This window comes from Staurois parvus, unplaced genomic scaffold (genome assembly GCF_062004578.1).
Source record: "Staurois parvus isolate SC_StPar_1 unplaced genomic scaffold, SC_StPar_1.0 ptg001239l, whole genome shotgun sequence".
NCBI lineage: Eukaryota > Metazoa > Chordata > Amphibia > Anura > Ranidae > Staurois > Staurois parvus.
Window position 1 is genome coordinate 479,197 of NW_028319035.1, and position 20,804 is coordinate 500,000.

The 20,804-nt window shown below is 47.0% G+C and overlaps 1 protein-coding gene across 1 annotated transcript in view; it reads right to left on the reverse strand.

The window, feature by feature from the left end:
- Positions 1-677: 677 nt before the first annotated feature.
- NFKBID (NFKB inhibitor delta) overlaps positions 678-20,804 on the reverse strand; it is a 28,837-nt gene continuing 8,710 nt past the window's right edge. Inside the window, exons 2-12 of the mRNA XM_089660408.1 lie at positions 16,462-16,547; positions 16,125-16,161; positions 15,830-16,029; positions 13,378-13,595; positions 10,726-10,831; positions 7,669-7,815; positions 5,453-5,510; positions 4,892-5,043; positions 3,373-3,489; positions 3,111-3,275; positions 678-1,277 (exon numbers count right to left, since the gene is read on the reverse strand). Coding sequence (XP_089516534.1) covers positions 1,209-1,277; positions 3,111-3,275; positions 3,373-3,489; positions 4,892-5,043; positions 5,453-5,510; positions 7,669-7,815; positions 10,726-10,831; positions 13,378-13,595; positions 15,830-16,029; positions 16,125-16,161; positions 16,462-16,547 — 1,355 coding nt within the window. The 3' untranslated portion in view covers positions 678-1,208. The remainder of the gene's footprint in view (positions 1,278-3,110; positions 3,276-3,372; positions 3,490-4,891; positions 5,044-5,452; positions 5,511-7,668; positions 7,816-10,725; positions 10,832-13,377; positions 13,596-15,829; positions 16,030-16,124; positions 16,162-16,461; positions 16,548-20,804) is intronic.

Sequence of the window (20,804 nt, forward strand, 5' to 3'; positions counted from 1 at the left end):
GTTCCACCCCCTACCCACCTCTGAGCACCGTCCCTTGGTTCCACCCCTACCGACCTCCGAGCACCGTCCCTTGGTTCCACCCCCTACCCACATCCGAGCACCGTCCCTTGGTTCCACTCCCTACTCACCTCCGAGCACCGTCCCTTGGTTCCACCCCCTACCCACCTCCGAGCAAGTTCCCTTGGTTCCACCCCCTACCCACCTCCGAACACCGTCCCTTGGTTCCACTCCCTACCCACCTCCGAGCTCCGTCCCATGGTTCCACCCCCTACCCACCTCCGAGCACCGTCCCTTGGTTCCACCCCCTACCCACCTCCGAGCACCGTTCCTTGGTTCCACCCCCTACCCACCTCCGAGCACCATCCCTTGGTTCCACCCCCTACCCACCTCAGAGCACTGTCCCTTGGTTACACCCCCTACCCACCTCCGAGCACCATCCCTTGGTTCCACCCTCTACCCTCCTCCGAGCACCATCCCTTGGTTCCACCCCCTACAAACATCCGAGCACCATCCCTTGGTTCCACCTCCTACCCACCTCCGAGCACTGTCCCTTGGTTCCACGCCCTACTGACCTCCTAGCACCGTCCCTTGGTTCCACCCCCGTACCCCCCTCTGAGCACCGTCCCTTGGTTCCACCCCCGTACCCACCTCCGAGCACCGTTCCTTGGTTCCATACATACATACAAGTTACTTAGCACCACAAAATGATACTTGGTTCTTTATACTGTAAATGGGGCAGCAGTGGGAGGAGGGTAGGTGTGGAGCCAAGGGGCGGTGCTTGGAGAAGGAGAGGGGGCGGAGACAATGGGTGACTCAGAAACGGGAGTAGCTATTCTCTGAGAATAAAAGCCCTGGCTAGGGCTAAGCAGACGAGCCAACAAAAATGAGAAGTAGACGTGTGGATTGCTTGCCATACAGATTGCCAAGCTCTGCGCCGACATCTTCCTACTCTCAATATATGTAGCAGATTGCAACATGAAGCTTGAGTCTTACGTTCATTTTATGGTAGGTGCTCCAACCTTGCAAGGGGAGGAGCTAATAGTTTCACGGAAACCAGTATATATATATACCATAAATCTGATAACACCATTTATATTAAATACCAGGAATTTAGGGATCCACCAGCTGGAGGTACTGTGTTCTTCCACCAGTGGAAGGATGTCAACGTTGGGACTAAAAAAAAAATAGCCCTGATCTCTTTTCGGTTCCTATGAGGAAGCTGCTGAATGGCTGCGGGATGATGAGGTCACACGTCTTTTTTTCAACAAAAGTTTGATCTGCAATGAAAAGGAACCACAAAGTGTTGTAATAGAAGAAAGAAAAGGTCTAGACCACGGGTGTCAAACTGGCGGCCCTCCTGCTGTTGCCAAACAAGTCCCATGAGGCATTGCAGGATTGACAGTTACAAGCATGACTCCCAAAGGCAGAGGCATGATGGGATTTGTAGTTTCGCAACAGCTAGTTGGCCTCCAGTTTGACACCCCCGGTCTAGACTTTTAGGACTTTGATACTTCAAGGGCTGTTATTCCTCAACATTCGTCGGTGTGCACCACTGCTTTCCACAATTTTCGAACAAAGCTTCACCCACCTGCAAATTTCCCATTCAATCGGCATGCCAATAAGGGATTTAACATTGCTAAAGGATCAGAGTGTACTCAGGTGCAGTACATCTTTCTACCTGTAGAGGGCCTTTTACCATTGCTGCATGGGAAGTGGGGTTTTGTAAAGGGATTGGCCCCATAGGGGTTCCGATGGAAAAAGGTGTAACAGCGCTACCACCTTCTCAATCCATAGCTCCAGACCCAGTGCTCACACTATGAGACTTCCGATGCCTCCACAGGAGACAATCCACTGGAGGAAAGGTCGTCACCAGGGGTGGACTGACAACTCATGGGGCCCCCGGGCAATAGGGGATCATGGGGCCCCCCAGTGTCTCCACCTACACTCAAACCACACCAGAAAAAAGCCTCTGAAAGGTACCAGGGGCATCTCATGGGGCCCCCTACTGACCCTGGGCCCTCAAGCAGTGCCCAAGTGCTTTAATGGTCAGTCTGCCCCTGGTCATCACCTAGGTGGGGCAATAAAATGCAGTCTTCCTTTATTAATCACATGACTAGGAATTCCATCCAATGCTTTGAACAGTGAAGCTGTCCACTTGGGCACAGAATTCTTGGGAGACTTGACAGCCATTTTGGGTGAGGAAACCCTTTAAACAAGGGAAGCCGTATCTTTGGCATGCTTTAGACGAGTAGTTGGACAGGTAAAGGAACCCACTTGTAAGGGACAGTACTTAGCATAGGGAGAGCTTCCAGGTGAACAGGGAAGGTTCAAAGAATGCTCCCTCAACACTACTGTAGCCCTACCCCCTAAGGAGTTGCTGGAGTTTTGGGTTCCCCTATAGTCCTGCACAGCCAGGCAACAAGCATTTTCCAAAGACTTGCATACTGGAGACACTAAACAGTCCTTAAGTTTGTTTTTTTAAGTTTTATTAGGGGTACTTGAACTTGGATGGGGTAAGGGGTGTATGGGATGCCCAAGGTAACTGCAACTTGAGGACAACTTCCTGGCAACTATATACAAGTCTCTATATAGCAAACGCTTCTTAGAGAGCTCTCCAGTCCTTCCTGGTGTACCACCCCAGATGCCAGATGATCAGCTATCTGGAGGAAATCCCTGGGCAAGGGAATCCAAAGCTGCCACTTAAAATGCAACAGTCCCGGGTGTACAGCTAGTCAGGTTTCCCACCAGAATGGCCTCTCCACTTGTCTGGACCAGGGGGTGCAGGATAACTCACTCAGTCCATTCCTTCGAGCTAGTTGGGTTGGTGGCTGCCTTCTGCTGGGCTGGCTCTACAGGTGAAGCTGAGTGTGCCTCCTTTCCAGGTCTCAGCCTGTAGGTAGGCCCCTTCCCATTGGGCCCCCCCAGGCTCCTGCGTCTCTTCCTCTCACATCTTCCACCCGAGGCTCAGTCATACTTAAGGGCTGTCCTGACCTCATGCCAACCCTCCCCTCCTGGGGATTGGTCAGGATCCCTAATTAGCTGCTTATAATTGCTTAGTGAGCCTGATGAGCGTCTTCTTTGCCCAAGTCTGTTCTCTGCAATGTACTTACTTGGTCCGATAATTCCCCAGGAGGCACCAGATGAGCCGGTTGGTCATTCTCCAGATTGCGCACACTCGGATCGCCACCATGGAAGAGCAGGCGTTGGATTAGGTACTCTGTGGAAGAGTTAGGAGGCAATGCAGCAGCCATGTGCAATGCCGTGTTTCCATGAGCCTACAGGAGTAGAAAGGACACGCAATGCAGTCAGTTGTGGAAGAGACAGACAGGGTTATGTAAAAGCCAAAGCCATCCCACCGCTAGTCTGACTCACCCTCATGTTGATGAACATGGCCAGGTCAATGTGGGGCATCTGAAGGAAGAATTTCACAAGGGGGAGGTTCCCGGCCTGGATGGATAGATGGAGCACCGTTTTGTTGCTTTTAATTTCCTGGTGAAGAAAGCCATATTTAATTTTTAGCTTCATCAGCACCTGAAAGCTGGACCTTCATAGAGGCCCATTATACTTCCAAAGAGAATTCCAGTTGTTTTGGGATCAATTTCATTTGCTTTTTTACCTTCAATTGAAATTTTGTGTCATTTAAAAACTTTATTAATAAAGGCTTTATTTAAAAAAAAATAAAAGTCCTGGACTTTCCTATAAAGACACTCAGAAGAGCCTAAATGCTTTTTTGGACGCACACAGTATGTATATGTAGATTTGACGAAGGCAATCAATCCTCTCTAGGTTAGATGAGAGGGAGAGGTCTCCTCCAAATCATTCAGCTGCAGGGGCGGACGGACCATTTGGAAACTCGGGCAATGCCCAAGATTTTTACTGTAGCCCCCTTCCTTTCGCTCACTCATTATTAGTGTAGTGCCTCTCTAGTTAGCCAGGGGGGGCTAGCTAGGGTTTTCAGTCAGAGGCCGAATAGCAGAATGGGCACGGGTCAGCCTGGGTATTAGCCAGCCAGGTCATATGTGGCTGAGGGCTCTGCAGATCAGTTCACTGATACTTCACCCTGCTCTAGAGGGGGGAAGTTTCTCGAAGGCAGTGGGTGTGGGTGAGGAGGGAGTAATCTGCATGCCTGAGGGACCAATCCTCAAGCAGGAGTCTTGGCATGGGGTCAGGACAGCCCTCAGATATGTTTGAGCCTGATCAGCAGGAAGTGGTAAGTCTGTGTCGGGTGTAAGATGATGAGAGTAGGGTGGAGTGGGGAGCCTGGGAGGGGGGCCAGTGGGAAGTGGCCTGCCTCCAGGTGGAATCTGGAGAGGAGGAAAGCTGAACCTCACCGACCCCACTTGTAGAGCTAAGAAAGGAGCCAGCCCAGCTGAGGGCCTGAAGGCAGCTACCAATCTATAGCTTGCAGGAGAGAAACAGTGAGTACTTCTTCCCCCCCTGAACTCGAGAGAAGGGAGAGGGTATTTGGGTTGAAAACCTGACTAGCCCTCAGCTGGACTGTACTCTTAAGATCCTTACTGGATCCCTTTGTTCAGGGAAAGCCCTCAGATTTCTGGATAGAGAACTATCTGGGGTTTGGGGTGGTACCATGAGATCCATCAGAAGAGGCTGGAGAGATCTCCAAGAAGAGTTTGTTGCGTAAAGAGTTGCCAGGAAGTTGTCCTAAGTTTGCAGTTCCTTGGACATCCCATGCATTGCTCAATCCAATCCAAGTTTTTCACCCCTAATAAAATCTGAGAAAAAAAGACCAAGTTCAAGGACTGTTTACTGTCTCCAGAGTGGACGCCTGTGGAAAATGCATGTTGCCTGGCTGTGCAGGACTATAGGGAGACCCAAATCCTCAGCAACTCCTAAGGGGGTAGTGCTACATTAGGCAAACTGTGGATGGTACCTGACTGGTGAGGTTGGCCCCCATCTGAAGTAGGAGATGGACACACAACATGGTCTCTCTGTCTTGCTGCTGGGCGTTGGGAGTGTTTTGGCTGTTTTTGCTCTTGAAGGCGTTATTCTGAGCTATAACAGCACAATGAAGTGGAGTCAGACCTAGAAGAACAGAAAACATGCAAAGTTATCTCTAGAATTTCATGCGATTCCATGAGGAACACCAGCCAATTTTTTTTAGATAGATGGTGAAAGGCTCAGAACCCCCTTTTAGGTAACCCTTCCCCAGCCCACCCATACATGTTATGGTTGGAAGTTCACCTCTTAGCTCATCTATTTTATGGATACCCTCCTTCACTTTACAAAGAAAAGAGAAAAATTGGCTACAAAGATGGTTTTTGTGGAAACGAGCACCTACAGCCCTACAAGTCCTCAGGATTCAACATACTGACATCTGTTGCTAAAAACATTGAAAAAGTGATATACTGTACTATGTCTTGTAACTCTTGGATCAAGTATGGCCGTCCAATGGCTATCTAAATTGTAGGAATGAAAACATTGCTCAACTCACCATCGTAATTTCTGGCCTCTACGTCAAGGTTCTTCTGATGTGGAAGAGCCAGGAAGACCTAAAACAAAAATATTGGTGAAGCAGAGGGAATAACGGGCAAAACATCTTCTCGTTTCTCCCCCATTTGGAATGTGAAGTTGTACTTTCGCATAAACGTATTACCACAAAAGATGGTTATTACTTTAAACCAAAACTTTTTTTAATGATTTTTTTGGATATACACTCAAAGGCCACTTTAGTAGGTACACCTGTTCAAATGCTTGGTGATGCAAATAGCTAATCTGCCAATCACATGGCAGCAACTCAATGCATTTAGGCATCTAGACGTGGTGAAGACGAGTTGCTGAAGTTCAAACCGAGCATCAGAATGGGAAGGAAAGAGGATTTAAGTGACTTTGAACATGGCATGGTTGTTGGTGCCAGACGAGCTGGTCTGAGTATTTCAAAAACTGCTGATCATCTGGGATTTTCACGCACAAGCATCTCCGGGTTTACAGAGAATGGTCCGAAAAAGAGAAAATATCTAGTGAGCGGCAGATGTGTGCAGGAAAATGTCTTGCTGATGTCAGAGGTCAGAGGAGAATGGGCAGACTGGTTCCAGATGATAGAAAGACAACAGTAACTCAAAAACCACTCGTTACAACCAAGGTATGCAGAATACCATCTCTGAATGCATAACATGTCCAACCTTGAAGCAGATGGGCTACAACAGCAGAAGACCACTCCTGTCAGCTAAGAACAGGAAATGGAGGCTACAATTCACACAGGCTCACCAAAATAGGACAACTGAAGATTGGAAAAATGTTGCCTGGTCTGATTAGGCTGGATTTCAGCTGCGACATTCAGATGGTAGGGTCAGAATTTGGCATAAACAACATGAAAGTATGGATCCATCCTGCCTTGTATCAATGGTTCAGGCTGGTGGTGGTGATGTCATGGTGTGGTGGATCCATCCTGCCTTGTATCACCGGTTCAGGCCGGTGGTGGTGGTGTCATGGTGAGGTGAATTCATTGTGCCTTGTATCAACGGTTCAGGCTGGTGGTGGTGGTGTCATGGTGTGGTGGATCCATCCTGCCTTGTATCACCGGTTCAGGCTGGTGGTGGTGGCGTCATGGTGAGGTGAATTCATTGTGCCTTGTATCAACGGTTCAGGTGTCATGGTGTGGTGGATTCATCCTGCCTTGTATCACTGGTTCAGGCTGGTGGTGGTGTCATGCTGTGGTGGAACCATCCTGCCTTGTATCACCGGTTCAGGCTGGTGGTGGTGGTGTCATGGTAAGGTGGATCCATCCTGCCTTGTATCAATGGTTCAGGCTGGTGGTGGTGTCCTGGTGTGGTGGATCCATCCTGCCTTGTATCACCGGTTCAGGCGGGTGGTGGTGGTGTCATAGTGTGAGGGATTTTTTCTTGGCACTAGCAAGGTGTACCTAATAAAGTGGCTGGTGAGTGCACTTAGGAAGAGTAAGTAACCTGTGAAGATGGTATTGTTGTCCATAACCCCAGTGGGAGACATTTTATCTCACTTCTTGTCTATGTGATAACTTGTGATGTAAAACAGGAAATGAGGGAAGTGGTGGTCATCAGGTCAGGAAAGCACAGACAGTCAAAATCAGAGGTTCTGAGGTTCTAACTGTAGCCGGACCATCTTGTTATTAAGGGCCTCGCTTTCCCTGTTTTTAGGACTAAGCTCCTACCACACAGCATTCACCTGCCCAATGATAGCACCCACAATAGGCTCCATGGCACTCTTATCGAACTGATGGGAGACATAAGGGTGTGGATTAGTTCCAAGGTCAGGGAAGCAAGGCCAAATCATTTTCAAGGTGTATCATCTGCACCAATCTCTATGAGTGTTTAGGATATGGGAAAGGAACTTCTAGAAGTGGTGGTTTATGGCCCAGTTACAGGTTTATACTGAAAACCACAAGTCATCAAGACCCCCAGCTTTACTAGTGCAGTTCCAGAGAATTAATGGTAATACGCCCAATCTTCTACATGCAGGACATTAGGAAGGCCCAAGTGAACCTCAACTTAACATCAAGGTAACAACTCGTGTTCCCCATCATCTGGAGGAGTTTAAATGCTTGAGAAAATAGGTAGATTTGAAGGACTTTATTTGACCTTCACCTTGAAGTTAGTGGTCAATGATCACCACATATTGTCACATTTGTGTAGAATTTACGATATTTCTACAGAAAATCTCCTTTGAACTTACTCTGAGGACATCAGACAAGCCATAGGTTCCAGCAACGTGTAGGGCTGTCTGCCCTTTGCAGTCTGCAGCACTGACATCAGCACCTAGAGTGATCAGGTCATAGACGATCTCAGGCTGGTTGGCTGTGACGGCCACCAGGAGTGGAGTCTGGATAAAGGAAAGATGGAAAACGTCACATGATAATTGACCGATACATTTAGTTCACATCATTAGCATTTCTTATAACTAGCTTTTTGAGTTGTCCATGGCACTTCCTGACATCAAGACATAAGGGGGGATTTACTAAAACTGGAGTGAGCACAATCTGCTGCAGCTGTGCATGGTGGCCAATCAGCTTCTAACTTCAAATAGAAAGCACAAGGAGGTAAGTGAGCGCTAAAATGGCTAGCTGCTGAAACACCAAAAAGGTACCAAAAAAGCCTTCCAAAGTATCAATATAAATATGGGCGCTAAATATAAATTACACACAATAAATAATTTCAAAAGTGTCAAATGCAATAACAAATAAATAAATATCACAGTATCCGGTTGAATATAAAGTGACTGGTGGTGTGTAACAAGGTGGTATTATATACAATAAAACCATAAAGTGATTAAGTGATAACCCCCTATGATTATGTGCAACAGCACGAAACGCGTCAGGGAGGAGCTGCAACGTCGTGACGTCAAGCCGCCGGCACCACGTGGGTCCCGGCGGCCATCTTGGATTCTCACACACGGTCAGTGAATTCTGTTCTCTGTATTTTTCACTTTATGGAATAAATGCTTCCTAAATAAGCAATATCACACTATTAATTTTCAAAATAAGTGAGCGCTTAAAACAACTAGTATAAAATCACAAAAATTAAAATAAAAGAAGAAGAAAACAGCAGCTGAACACCAAAGAGGTACCATATGAACCTTCTCAATAAAAATGCATACAAGGGAGAGGTGCAGCGCTAACTAAATGAATAAATATACTTATATACTTGATAAATATAAATATAAATCAGTAAAAAGTGCTATTAAAGTGCAAAACGGTGACTAAATGATGGATATAGTCCATATCGTGCTCAGAATCCAAGAGAGTCCTTTAAGAGCTCCAATCCCTGGATTCGTGGATGAGGTGATAAAAGTAAAAATTGCGCACTCACCAAATGCGCAATTCAAATGCGCATTCAAAGCTGATATTCCAAGGTCCTCATATGGATCTGGTCAGATCTGGTCATGGAAAGCCCTCTGTCACCTGGTAGTGTATTCCACACATAGAAGAAAAGGCCGCTCTGCAGATGTAAAGGACTCCCACTGAGAACACTCAACAGCACGCCCACGTGCTAACGCACCTCCTCAGGTAGATTACTCCGCCTCGGCAGTAACACGGTTCACAGATCACTCCGCGCTCTCGGCCGCGTAGAAGGTAATGTGGCGCATGTGGTGTAGTGGCGGCTATCCGGCGCTGGGGGGCAGTGCGGATCGCTCTACCTGTGTCTGAGCATGGAGGAAGTTCCGCACTGCCCCCCAGCGCCGGATAGCCGCCACTACACCACATGCGCCACATTACCTTCTACGCGGCCGAGAGCGCGGAGTGATCTGTGAACCGTGTTACTGCCGAGGCGGAGTAATCTACCTGAGGAGGTGCGTTAGCACGTGGACGTGCTGTTGAGTGTTCTCAGTGGGAGTCCTTTACATCTGCAGAGCGGCCTTTTCTTCTATGTGTGGAATACACTACCAGGTGACAGAGGGCTTTCCATGACCAGATCTGACCAGATCCATATGAGGACCTTGGAATATCAGCTTTGAATGCGCATTTGAATTGCGCATTTGGTGAGTGCGCAATTTTTACTTTTATCACCTCATCCACGAATCCAGGGATTGGAGCTCTTAAAGGACTCTCTTGGATTCTGAGCACGATATGGACTATATCCATCATTTAGTCACCGTTTTGCACTTTAATAGCACTTTTTACTGATTTATATTTATATTTATCAAGTATATAAGTATATTTATTCATTTAGTTAGCGCTGCACCTCTCCCTTGTATGCAATATCACACTATTGGCCTCCTTTTTTGGGCTCTTTGTGAGCTATAACAACCCACAGAGCTGTACAAGGAGGACGGCAGAGGTATTGCTGACAGCAGAGGAAGCAGTGAGGGAACACCAGACCTATCCTTAAAGGGACCTCCAGCTGACCTACTGAGAGATATATCTCTAAATGCATGATTTGAATGCGCATCTGGTGAGTGCGCATTTCTTACATTACCGGGCACATCACCATACCGTTGGATAGATGTTATTGATCACCAGCATTTGAAGATCATCATTGGATCTTCCATACATCACCTTTATAGACATATATCTAATAATATAGGCACTTTTAGCTTCCAACTTCAGCTTGTTCAGTTAGCTTTGACAATAAAACCTGGAAGCTGATTGGTTTCTATGCAGAGCTGTATCAGATTTTACACTTTCCAGTTTTAATTAATAACCCCATAATGTGCTGAAAGTCTCTAACTGTCCAAAGAAGACCGGCCCATGCTTGAGTTAAACCCCACCCAATGATCTTTTGTGGTCACCTCGATTGGACATCAGTATGAGGGAGTGCAGTTAGCATCTATGCTTAACGACAATCAGCTCATCTTCCAACATGCCTAATCCTTGTGTGATAATGAGCCCCTCAGACTGCCTCATTGTCACACCACAAAAGTCCAATCGTTTTTGTTCGGAAGGGTGGAGAAACCAAATCTACCCAAAGAGATGGGTTTGGCTGCTCACACGAAACAAATTTCCCTTCCAGTGGGAATGTTCAAAGCATAAAACTTACAACAGACAAGGGTCCCAAACCAAATGATGGAGTCCAAACGGCTTCATCATCAAAAAAAAAAGCCAACCTGTTTCCGTGGCTCTCAAAACACCCCCCCCCCCCTTCATCAGGGCTCAGAGAGCTTTATACTCATACTGATATATTCAGCTCAATTGATTTCGGCAAACAAAAGATTTATCTGATTATCTATATTACTAAAGAATAAAAGGGCGTTCCTGGGTATTTTCAGACCTTCACATAATTATTGGATGTTTACCTTCCCATTATGTTCCTTCACGTCCAGCTGGCCATAATGCAGGTAGCGCTCAGCCGCAGCATAAGCCTGGCTCCGCAGGCCTCTCGCAGCATAGAGGTGCAGGATTCTGTTGGCAAGAAAAGATCGATGCAATCAGTAAGAGATGATAAATAGGTGCAGGAACTCTCCCTTTCCAAGTCACGACTCATCTCTGCCCCCTACCCACCTCCGAGCACCGTACCTTGTCTCCACCCCCTACCCACCTCCAAGCACCGTACCTTGTCTCCACCCCCTACCCACCTCCGAGCACCGTACCTTGTCTTCACCCCCTACCCACCTCCGAGCACCGTACCTTGTCTCCACTCCCTACCCACCTCCGAGCACCGTACCTTGTCTCCACTCCCTACCCACCTCCAAGCACCGTACCTTGTCTCCACCCCCTACCCACCTCCGAGCACCGTACCTTGTCTCCACCCCCTACCCACCTCCGAGCACCGTACCTTGTCTTCACCCCCTACCCACCTCCGAGCACCGTACCTTGTCTCCACTCCCTACCCACCTCCGAGCACCGTACCTTGTCTCCACTCCCTACCCACCTCCAAGCACCGTACCTTGTCTTCACCCCCTACCCACCTCCGAGCACCGTACCTTGTCTTCAGCCCCTACCCACCTCCGAGCACCATCCCTTGTCTCCGCCCCCTACCCACCTCCAAGCACCGTCCCTCATCTCCACCCCCTACCCACCTCCGAGCACTGTCCCTTGTCTCTGACCCCTACATTCCTCTAAGCACCGTCCCTCGTCTCCACCACCTACCCACCTCCAAGCACCGTCCCTCGTCTCCACCCCCTACCTACCTCCGACCACCATCCCTTGTCTCCGCCCCCTACACACCTCCAAGCACCGTCCCTTTTCTCAACCCCCTACCCACCTCCGAACACGGTCCCTTGGTTCCATTCCCTACCCACCATTACAAAGTAATTTGTATAGAATTTGTTAATGATAAAATAGATCCCCTGCAGCCAGCAACAATAGACCTCCAGCAACAACAGGTCCCCCCTACAACAATAGATCCCCCCAGCAATAATAGATTCCCCCAGCAACCAGCAACAATAGATTACCCCCAGCAACAATAGATTACCCGCAACACAATGCCCCATAGCAACAATAGACCCCAAGCAGCAACAATAGATCTCCCCTCAGCCAGCATCAATAGACCATCCAGCAACCATCAACAATATACCCCTCTGGCAACAGTAGTTCCCTCCCATCAGCAATTGACCCCCCTAACAACAAAAATACCCCAACAGCAACAACAGACCTTCCCAGCATTAATAAACCCCCCCAAGCAACAATAGACCACATGCAACAAAATACTCCATTGCAACAATAGACCCCAAGCAGCAACAATAGATCTTCCCTCAGCCAGCATCAATAGACCATCCAGCAGTCATCAACAATATACCACTCTTTCAACAATAGTTCCTTCCCATCAGCAGTTGACCCCCCCAGCAACAATAAATCCCCCACCAGGGGCGGACTGACCATTCGAGCACTCGGGCACTGCCCGAGGGCCCGGGATCAGTAGGGGGCCCCATGAAATGCCCCTGGTACCTTTTATAGGCTTTTTTTTTTTAGTTTGGGGAAGGACATAGGGGGCCCATGATCCCCTATTGCCCAGGGGCCCCATGAGTTGTCAGTCCGCCCCTGTTCCCCACCATCAACAACAGACCTTCCTAGCAATAATAAATCCTCCGAGCAACAATACTTTACCCCCAGCAAAAATAGACCACCTGCAACAAAATACCCCATAGTAACAATAGACCCCAAGCAGCAACAATGGATCCCCCCTCAGCCAGCATCAATAGGCCGTCCAGCAGTCATCGAAAATATACCCCTCTCTCAACAATAGTTACCTCCCATCAGCAATTGACCCCCCCAGCAACAATAAATCCCCCACCAGCAACAACAGACCTTCCCAGCACAATAGATACCCTGCAAAAATAGATCCCCTCCAGCAAACATTAATCCCCAGATGCCAGTATCAATAGACTCCCCAGCAGGGGTGGACTGACCATTCGAGCACTTGGGCACTGCCCGAGGGCCCGGGGTCAGTAGGGGGCCCCATAAAATGCCCCTGGTACCTTTTATAGGCTTTTTTGGGTGTGTTTTGAGTGTGGGCGAGGACACATAGGCCCCATGATCCCCAATTGCCCGGGGGCCCCATGAGTTGTCAGTTCGCCCCTGCTCCCCAGCACAACCCAGCATCCCTTCCCATTACATACATTTGGTGCTGGGGTTGCGTTCCTCCGGGTTCCCGCTGAAAAAAAGCCCTGCTTTTACGATAGATACACAGAGCTTTTAATGGGGCAGTGCAAAGTGCCACATGAAGACATAGAGAACAAGCTTTCTCTATGACTATAACGGGGGTCAGATTTCCATCGCTGGACCCCGAGGGGCAGGCAGAAGAGGTGGTCACCTTGGGAAATTCAGCATGAGTGGGACACAAAAGGGGCAGGATGTGGTGGGGTGGGATGGGTGGTGGTTCACCCTTTGGCTTTTTTAGCTTGGGTGCTTAAAGCCCCTGTCCTGACACTGCTGACGCCTGCAGGAACTGCTTTCTACACCTACAATATTCAATGGTTGAGTCAGGCTATGACCATGTGAGCACTCACGTGTCTCCATCTCCATCCTGTTGCAGAAGCTGGTCGGGGCTGAGGTTCTGGAGCTGAAGTCTGGCTTCCTCCAAGTCTTGCGGCATTAGTTCTGAAACCACACAGCCTGGCACCCTCGAGTAGGTGTCTGCTGCCGCAACTGGACATGGGACCGGTGCCAGCCAGGAGGGATCATGGGAAAAAGTGGACAAATAGGAAGCGTGGGCAGCAGAAACAGTCTGAGGGAAAAGAAAAAAAAAACAACGATTTATTTAAATTTTAACAGCAGAAAGCAGCCACAGCCTGAGCAGAGAAGCCTGTCCCCTGCCAACATGCTGCGAGGAAGAGTCCTTGCTCTTTGTGTGGAATCGGGGATCTTTCTGCAAAGTTTCAATGCCATCTGCTGACTCAGACCTACAGCTTTGCAATCAGCAAATCCCTGATGATTGGAGGCTCGGCAATCATCATTTAAAAAAAAAAAGCATTTAGTATTTCCTCGGGTTATCTTTGTGTAATATTAAAATTAGTTGGATGATCTGAATCATTTATGTGAGACAAATGTGGAAAAGATAAAAAAATCAGGAAGGGGCAAACACTTTTTCACAACACTGTATGTTTACTGTATAGGGCAGCTAAGTGGTTAGCACTTCCACCTGGCAGTACTCGGGTTGTTGGTTCGAATCCCAGCCACGGCACCACCTGCCTGGAGTTTGCATGTTCTCCCTGTGTCTCCGTGGGTTTCCTCTGGGTACTCCAGTTTCCTCCAAAACTCCAAAGACAGGTGAATTGGCTGCTGTCCAAATTGGCCCTAGTATGTGTATGTATGAATGTGAGTTTTGGGGTCCATAGAAGGGTCGAAAATCAGCCGATCTTTTGGCCGAAAAAAAAATCGGCCCGATTTTCGCACTGTTAATGGGTTAATTGGTCAGCCGTTTTTTGGGCTTTTTGCACATTTTTTTATCGGCATGTTGGAAAATTTGCGGCTGATTTTGATGATCGGACGATTTTCCCGGCAATGATGGGCAAATCGGCCGATTGTTTTACCGATAAAATATCTGCGCATGAGCCATGACCTGGAAGAAGAAGAAGAGGAAAAAGAAGTAGAAGAGCAAAAAGAAGAAGAAGAAGTAAAAAAGAAGAAGAAAAAGAAGAAAAAAAGAAGCTGAAAAAGAAGAAGAAAAAAAGAAGAAGTAAAAGAAGAAGAAGAAGAAAAAAGAAGAGGAAAAAAAGAAGAAGAAAAAGAAGAAGAAGAAGAAAAAAAGAAAAAGAAGAAGAAAAAGAAGCAGAAGAAAAAGAAGCTGAAGAAAAAAGAAGAAAAAAAGAAAAAAGAAGAAGAAAATAAGAAGAAAAAGAAGAAGAAGAAAAAAAAGAAGAAGAAAAAAGAAGAAGAAGAGGAAAAAAGAAGAGGAAAAAAGAAGAAGAAGAAGAAAAAAAAAGAAAAAAAGAAGACGAAAATAAGAAGAAAAAGAAGAGAAAAAAAGAAAAAGAAGAAGAGGAAAAAAGAAGAAGAAGAAGAAGGAGAAAAAAAGAAGATAAAAAAGAAGAAGAAAAAGAAGAATAAGAAGAAAAAAAGAAGAAAAAAAGAAGTAGAAGAAGAAGGAGAAAAAAGAAGAGGAAAAAGAAGAAGAAGAAGGAGAATAAAGAAGAGGAAAAAGAAGAAAAGAAGAAGAAGAAAGAAGAGGAAAAAGAAGAAGAAGAAGAAGAAGAAAAGAAGAAAAGAGGAAGAAAATGAAAAAGAAGAAAAAGAAGAAGAAAAAGAAGAAGAATTCCAGTCCGCTATTATATTTTACATGAAAGTCTTGCGGTTGCAACAATGTATCCATTTGTATCTGAATAAAAACATCTGTATTCCAAATGGATACAAATGGATACATTGTTGCAACCGCGAGACTTTCATGTAAAATATAATAGCGGAGCTCTCTGCAGGGACAGAAGTAATTAAATGCCGGCCGTAGACGGGACAAAAATCGGCCAATCTTTTTACCATTGGTGGTAATGTCGGCAAATCAAACGACCGATTTTTCGTTTTTTTTTTTTTTTTTTTTTAAACGGCCGGTTTTCAACCCGTCTATGGCCTACTTTAGGGACCTTAGATTGGACGCCCCTTGAGAGTTAAGGACTGATGTGAATGTACAATATATATGTAAAGTGCTGTGTAAATTGATGGCGCTATGTACAGTAAGTACCTGTAATAGATAAATAAATAAATACTGCTTTGATGAATCCATCATCCTGGTTGCTGCGGGTTAGTGAACCCCGCACATCGCCCTGCTGGCTCATGTCCAGGGGCGGACTGACCATTTGGAAACTCGGGCACCGCCCGAGGGCCCGGGGTCAGTAGGGGGCCCCATGAGATGCCCCTGGTAACTTTTTCATAGGCTTTTTTGAGTTTGGGCAAGGACACAGGGGCCCCATGATCCCCTATTGCCCGGGGGCCCCATGAGTTGTCAGTCCGCCCCTTCTCATGTCTCACCCCTATGTCTGGCTCCAGAGCTTGAGCTTCAGTCCTCCTGATCTCATCCCATCTGCCATCATGGCTGTACAGTGCACCGGGTCCATACAGGTCCTCCATTGGGGGGTAAGTATAGTGAGCAGTTGGTCTTTGGAAGACATGGGTCTCATCTTCCTGCTGGACGGGGCTTTGGTGAAGAAATGGAGATGTACTAACAGCACCTAGGAATAGGACAAAGCGTCTGTCTGTAGACCTTAACCAACAGTGAGAATTATCAGAAAGGAAGATAATTATAGGAACCCATCTGGGGCCTCACCTGAATCCTGATTATACTCAACCAGGGCAGCAGGGATCTTTAAAAAAAAAAGACAAATTATAGATCGTCAATGCACTGGAGACAGCGGGATATTAGAACACGACAGGAAATGAATAAACTTCACGATTTTTTTTTTGCTTTCGAAATACAAATAGCAGGTGTGAGCTCAATGGACAATGAACAGCTGCAGCAAACAATGTTCCCTTCATTGCTTCTTCAAATGATGGTTTTGGTTGTGCATCTGCAAGTTTCGTATACTTTCTAATGCCAAGATATATATATATATAACAGAATCCAATAGCTCCCCTCCCTTCCCTGCACTTCATACCGTTAGGACTTGGTTGGTGTTGTGCTGTTGGCGCTTCTGTTCCAGCAGTTTCTTCACCGTCTGTGTCTGCGAAGGCGAACAGAATGACCTGCAGTCTGAGGGATAACCAGCAGGGGGCAGTAATGTCAGAGATGGAAATGTATTACATAGAAACAAAATCTAACAGTGTTATCATATGACAGGCCAAAGAAAACCATCATCACAACTTCACACTTCATGTATAGGGGCAATGGGGGGCGCTCTAATGACAGAACTAATGTTCTTAATGGGAGGGGAGAGGGGAGGGAAAACTAGTTATAGAAACGAATGTTTTGTATGATTTGTAATCATTGCTATGGAATGCCTTCTGTGTGCACTCCAAGGCTTGCTAAGAGAACATTATTTAACGTATTAAACACAAAAGCAAACATTTATCTTATTGCAGCTGATCAATTTTTTCTTTAGCACCTTTCCCTTTCTTTCTTTTTTTCCTTTTCTTTCCTTTTCCTTTCCTTTCCATTTCTCTTTTCCTTTCATTTCTTTTTCTCTTTTCCTTTTCCTTTCCTTTCCTTTTCCATTCTTTTTCTCCTTTTCATTTCCTTTTCCTTTCCTTTCCTTTTCCATTCTTTTTCTCCTTTCCTTTTCCTTTCCTTTCCTTTTCCATTCTTTTTCTCATTTCCTTTCCTTTTCTTCTTTCCATTTCCTTTCCTTTAATTTTCCTTTTCCATTCATTTCCCTTTCCATTCATTTTCCTTTCCTTTTTCTTTTGCTTTTCCTTTCCTTTCCATTCTTTTCCTCCTTTCCTTTCCTTTTCCATTCTTTTTCTCCATTCCTTTCCTTTTCTTCTTTCCATTTCCTTTCCTTTAATTTTCCTTTTCCATTCATTTTCCTTTCCTTTTTCTTTTGCTTTTTCTTTTCCTTTCCATTCTTTTTCTCCTTTCCTTTCATTTTCCTTTTCACCTTTTATCTCCTTTCCTTTTCTTCTTTCCATTTCCTTTCCTTTAATTTTCCTTTTCCTTTCCCTTTCCATTCATTTACCTTTCCATTCATTTTCCTTTCCTTTCTTTTCCTCTCATTTCCTTTCTTTTCCTGCCCAATAAATAGGGTAAGTTCAGTCCACAGAAGTGTCTCACAAAATACACTGTTCTTCCCAAGTGCTCCTACTTGTTGCTTCGGTTGGCTTTCTCCTTTCCATTTCCTTCCCTTTTCTTTCCCTTCCCTTCCCTTAGCTTCCCTCCCCTTCCTTCCCTTTCCTTTCCTTCCCTTCCCTTCCCCTCCCCCTTCCTTCCCTTTCCTTTCCTTTCCTTTCCTTTCCCTTCCTTCCCTTTCCTTCCCTTCCCTTCCCCCTTCCCTTTCTTTTCCCTTCCCCTTCCCTTCCCTTCCCTTCCTTCCTTCCTTCCTTCCTTCCTTCCTTCCTTCCCTTCCCTTCCCTTCCCCTTCCTTCCCTTCCCCTTCCTTCCCTTCCCCCTCCCCTTCCCCTTCCCCTTCCTTCCCTTCTCCCTCCCCTTCCCCTTCCCCTTCCTTCCCTTCCCTTCCCTTCCCTTCCCTTTCTTCCTTCCTCCCTTCCTTCCTTCCCTTCCCTTCCCCTTCCTTCCCTTCCCCCTCCCCTTCCCCTTCCTTCCCTTCCCCCTCCCCTTCCCCTTCCTTCCCTTCCCTTCCCCTTCCCCTTCCTTTCCTTTCCTTCTTTAAGGACAGCTGGTCCTCCTCTCAGTGATTTCTCAATAAATAAAGATGACGAATGCTTTCATGTCCTCGTTCCTCCATGTCAGGGACTTCCCCTATTAATCACCCCGTAGTCATTAAAACAAATCAGTCTGGCGAGTCCAGTAAATTTTTTTCTTTTTCAATAAGTCGCACGACCTGAAAACAAAAAATTTACATGGCAATTTTTGTTTTCACGCAAAGTAAAGTACGCCGCGGGGCGCAGATCGCATCACTGTTTTCTGTACTGATCGCCCCGCGCACAGCGGCCGGTTGCTGACAAATTACTCACCCCGTGGTGTCAGGTCGATGGTGACAACCACAAAATAAATGTCAATGAGATCACAGAGAGAGAGAAGGCGCCGAGTGGGGAATACGCACAGATTATATCACAGCTTTGAAATGAAAGTGCGCAGAAACGGCAAATCTTTAGAGCATAGACAAGTTTCAAATTCCATCCATCTTAAGCCCTTAAAAATGTAAAAAAATTGACATTGTTAACAAATTTTATGTCAAAATATTCCATGAAATTCACCATCTTAGTGGGCTCAGCAGAGGCCAAGACACCAAAAGAAAAAAGGTGACAGGGGAGGGAACGCCAGCACACAGTCTGTGATTGACAGCCTCAGCTCTGTTCCTGTGTGCTGTGTGAAGGGAAGGGGGGGGTGTCTCTTTCCTCCAATCAGCTCTCAGAACTCTACCCACTGAGCTCTGCAGTGTGTAATTTGAGCTCCCCACCCCCTGTTTTCTGAATGCTCAGATAAGAAGCTGATTGGCTACCATGCAGAGCCGGACCTGATTCTGAGTGCTCTGGTTTTAGTAAATCTCTTCCTAAGCGTCATTTATGTCTGCTGCCTCCTTTCTCTGCTATCACTTCTGATCAGTTTTCCTGACACCAAGAGGAAAATGGTGACAGGGGAGGGATCTCCAGCAGATTGATGGCCTCAGCTCTATTCCTGTGTGCTGCATGAAGGGGGGCGCGTCTCTTCCCTCCAATCAGCTCTTAGAGCTCTCCTCACTGAGCTCTGCAGGGTGAAACTTAAATGCTCCCCAAGTGGCGACCCGAGGCAGGTGCAGGGAGTGCGGCCCACACCGGGTGACACCGGTGCTGCTCCACAAAAAGGTAAGTTGTAAAGCAAGCCGACAATTCCTGCAGGATGGATCCGATCCATCCTGCAGGGATTGTCGGCTTTCTTTACAACTTACCTTTCCTTGGAGCTGGTCTGTTGCAGGGGTGGACTGACAACTCATGGGGCCCCCAGGCAATAGGAAATCATGGGGCCCCCGTGTCCTTGCCCACACTCAAACCACACCCAAAAAAACCTATGAAAGGTACCAGGGGCTTCTCATGGGGCCCCCTACTGATCCCGGGCCTTCGGGCAGTGCCCTGGTACCCGAATGGTCAGTCCACCCCTGGTTTGGTGTCACCCCGTATAGGTTGCATGCCGACGATCCCCGCAGGATGGATCGGATCTGCGGATTGGGGAGCATAATGGATCGGACTGCGATCCATTATGCTCAATCTGCAGATCCGATCCATTCTGCGGGGATCGTCGGAGGGGGTGTCATCAAGTGTTACCGCATCGGGTGACACCAACCCTAGGGACGCCTCTGCTCTCCGCCCTCCTTTTTTCTAAACTCTCAGACAAGCTTTATAAATTCAGCACTTTCAATGGATGTAGAGACGAGAAGACGGCAGATAAACAGGCACAACTTAAGTAGGAGGATTTGTTTCATCTCTGTGTGTCACCTGAAGCCGGTCACTTCACTGGGTGTATGGAAGGCTTCAAAATTGCAGTGCAGTGCAGTGAAAAAAAAAACTACAGCCAACTGCATCTTTCTGCACTGCAAATGCACAGAAACGCACACAGATGCTTGTAAATGCACTGCAACCGAGAGCAGTGCACATAGGAGCCCACAGAAGAAAGAGGATAAAAGTGACCACAAAGTAAATGCAAGCGTAGAAAAAATATACGCAAATGCGCATAAAAAAATGCACGTCGAATGCATGTCACTGCACAGGCAAAGACACGCAGCAAACACGCAGCTTCTGGTGTGAATGGGCCCTGCGGTGCAAAAATGTGCCTGTTGATCCTGCCATGAATCTTGTCAGCTAATAGCTTCCTGTGCTCTGCCTGCGCTGTACACGTATCATTTACTTTGTTCTCAGCTGTCTCTGAGTACTACAGAACACCTCCCTAAATGTCATGTCGACAAAGGAGGGGAGCATTCTGAAGTCCTGACACACTCATGTAAACACTGCTCCTCCATAGAAACACTAGGGGGAGTGAATGTTGCCTAGGGGCGGACTGACAACTCATGGGGCCCCCGGGCAATAGGGGATCATGGGGCCCCTGTGTCCTTGCCCAAACTCAAAAAAGCCTATGAAAAAAGCACCTGGGGCATCTCATGGGGCCCCCTACTGACCCCGGGCCCTTGGGCATTGCCCATGTTTCCAAATGATCAGTCCGCCCCTGAGTGTCACCTTTTATTAATGCATTTGTTTGCTTATTTTTCAAGTGTTGATCCTGCCATAAATCCAGCATCCTTTCTACCCCCTGTAGAATGAAATAAAACAATGTTATCAGCTTCCCCGCTATCTTCTGTGAACTACAGATCACCTCCTCCCCCAATGTAATGAAGTTGTGGAGAGGAGGAGGTGTTTATTGTCC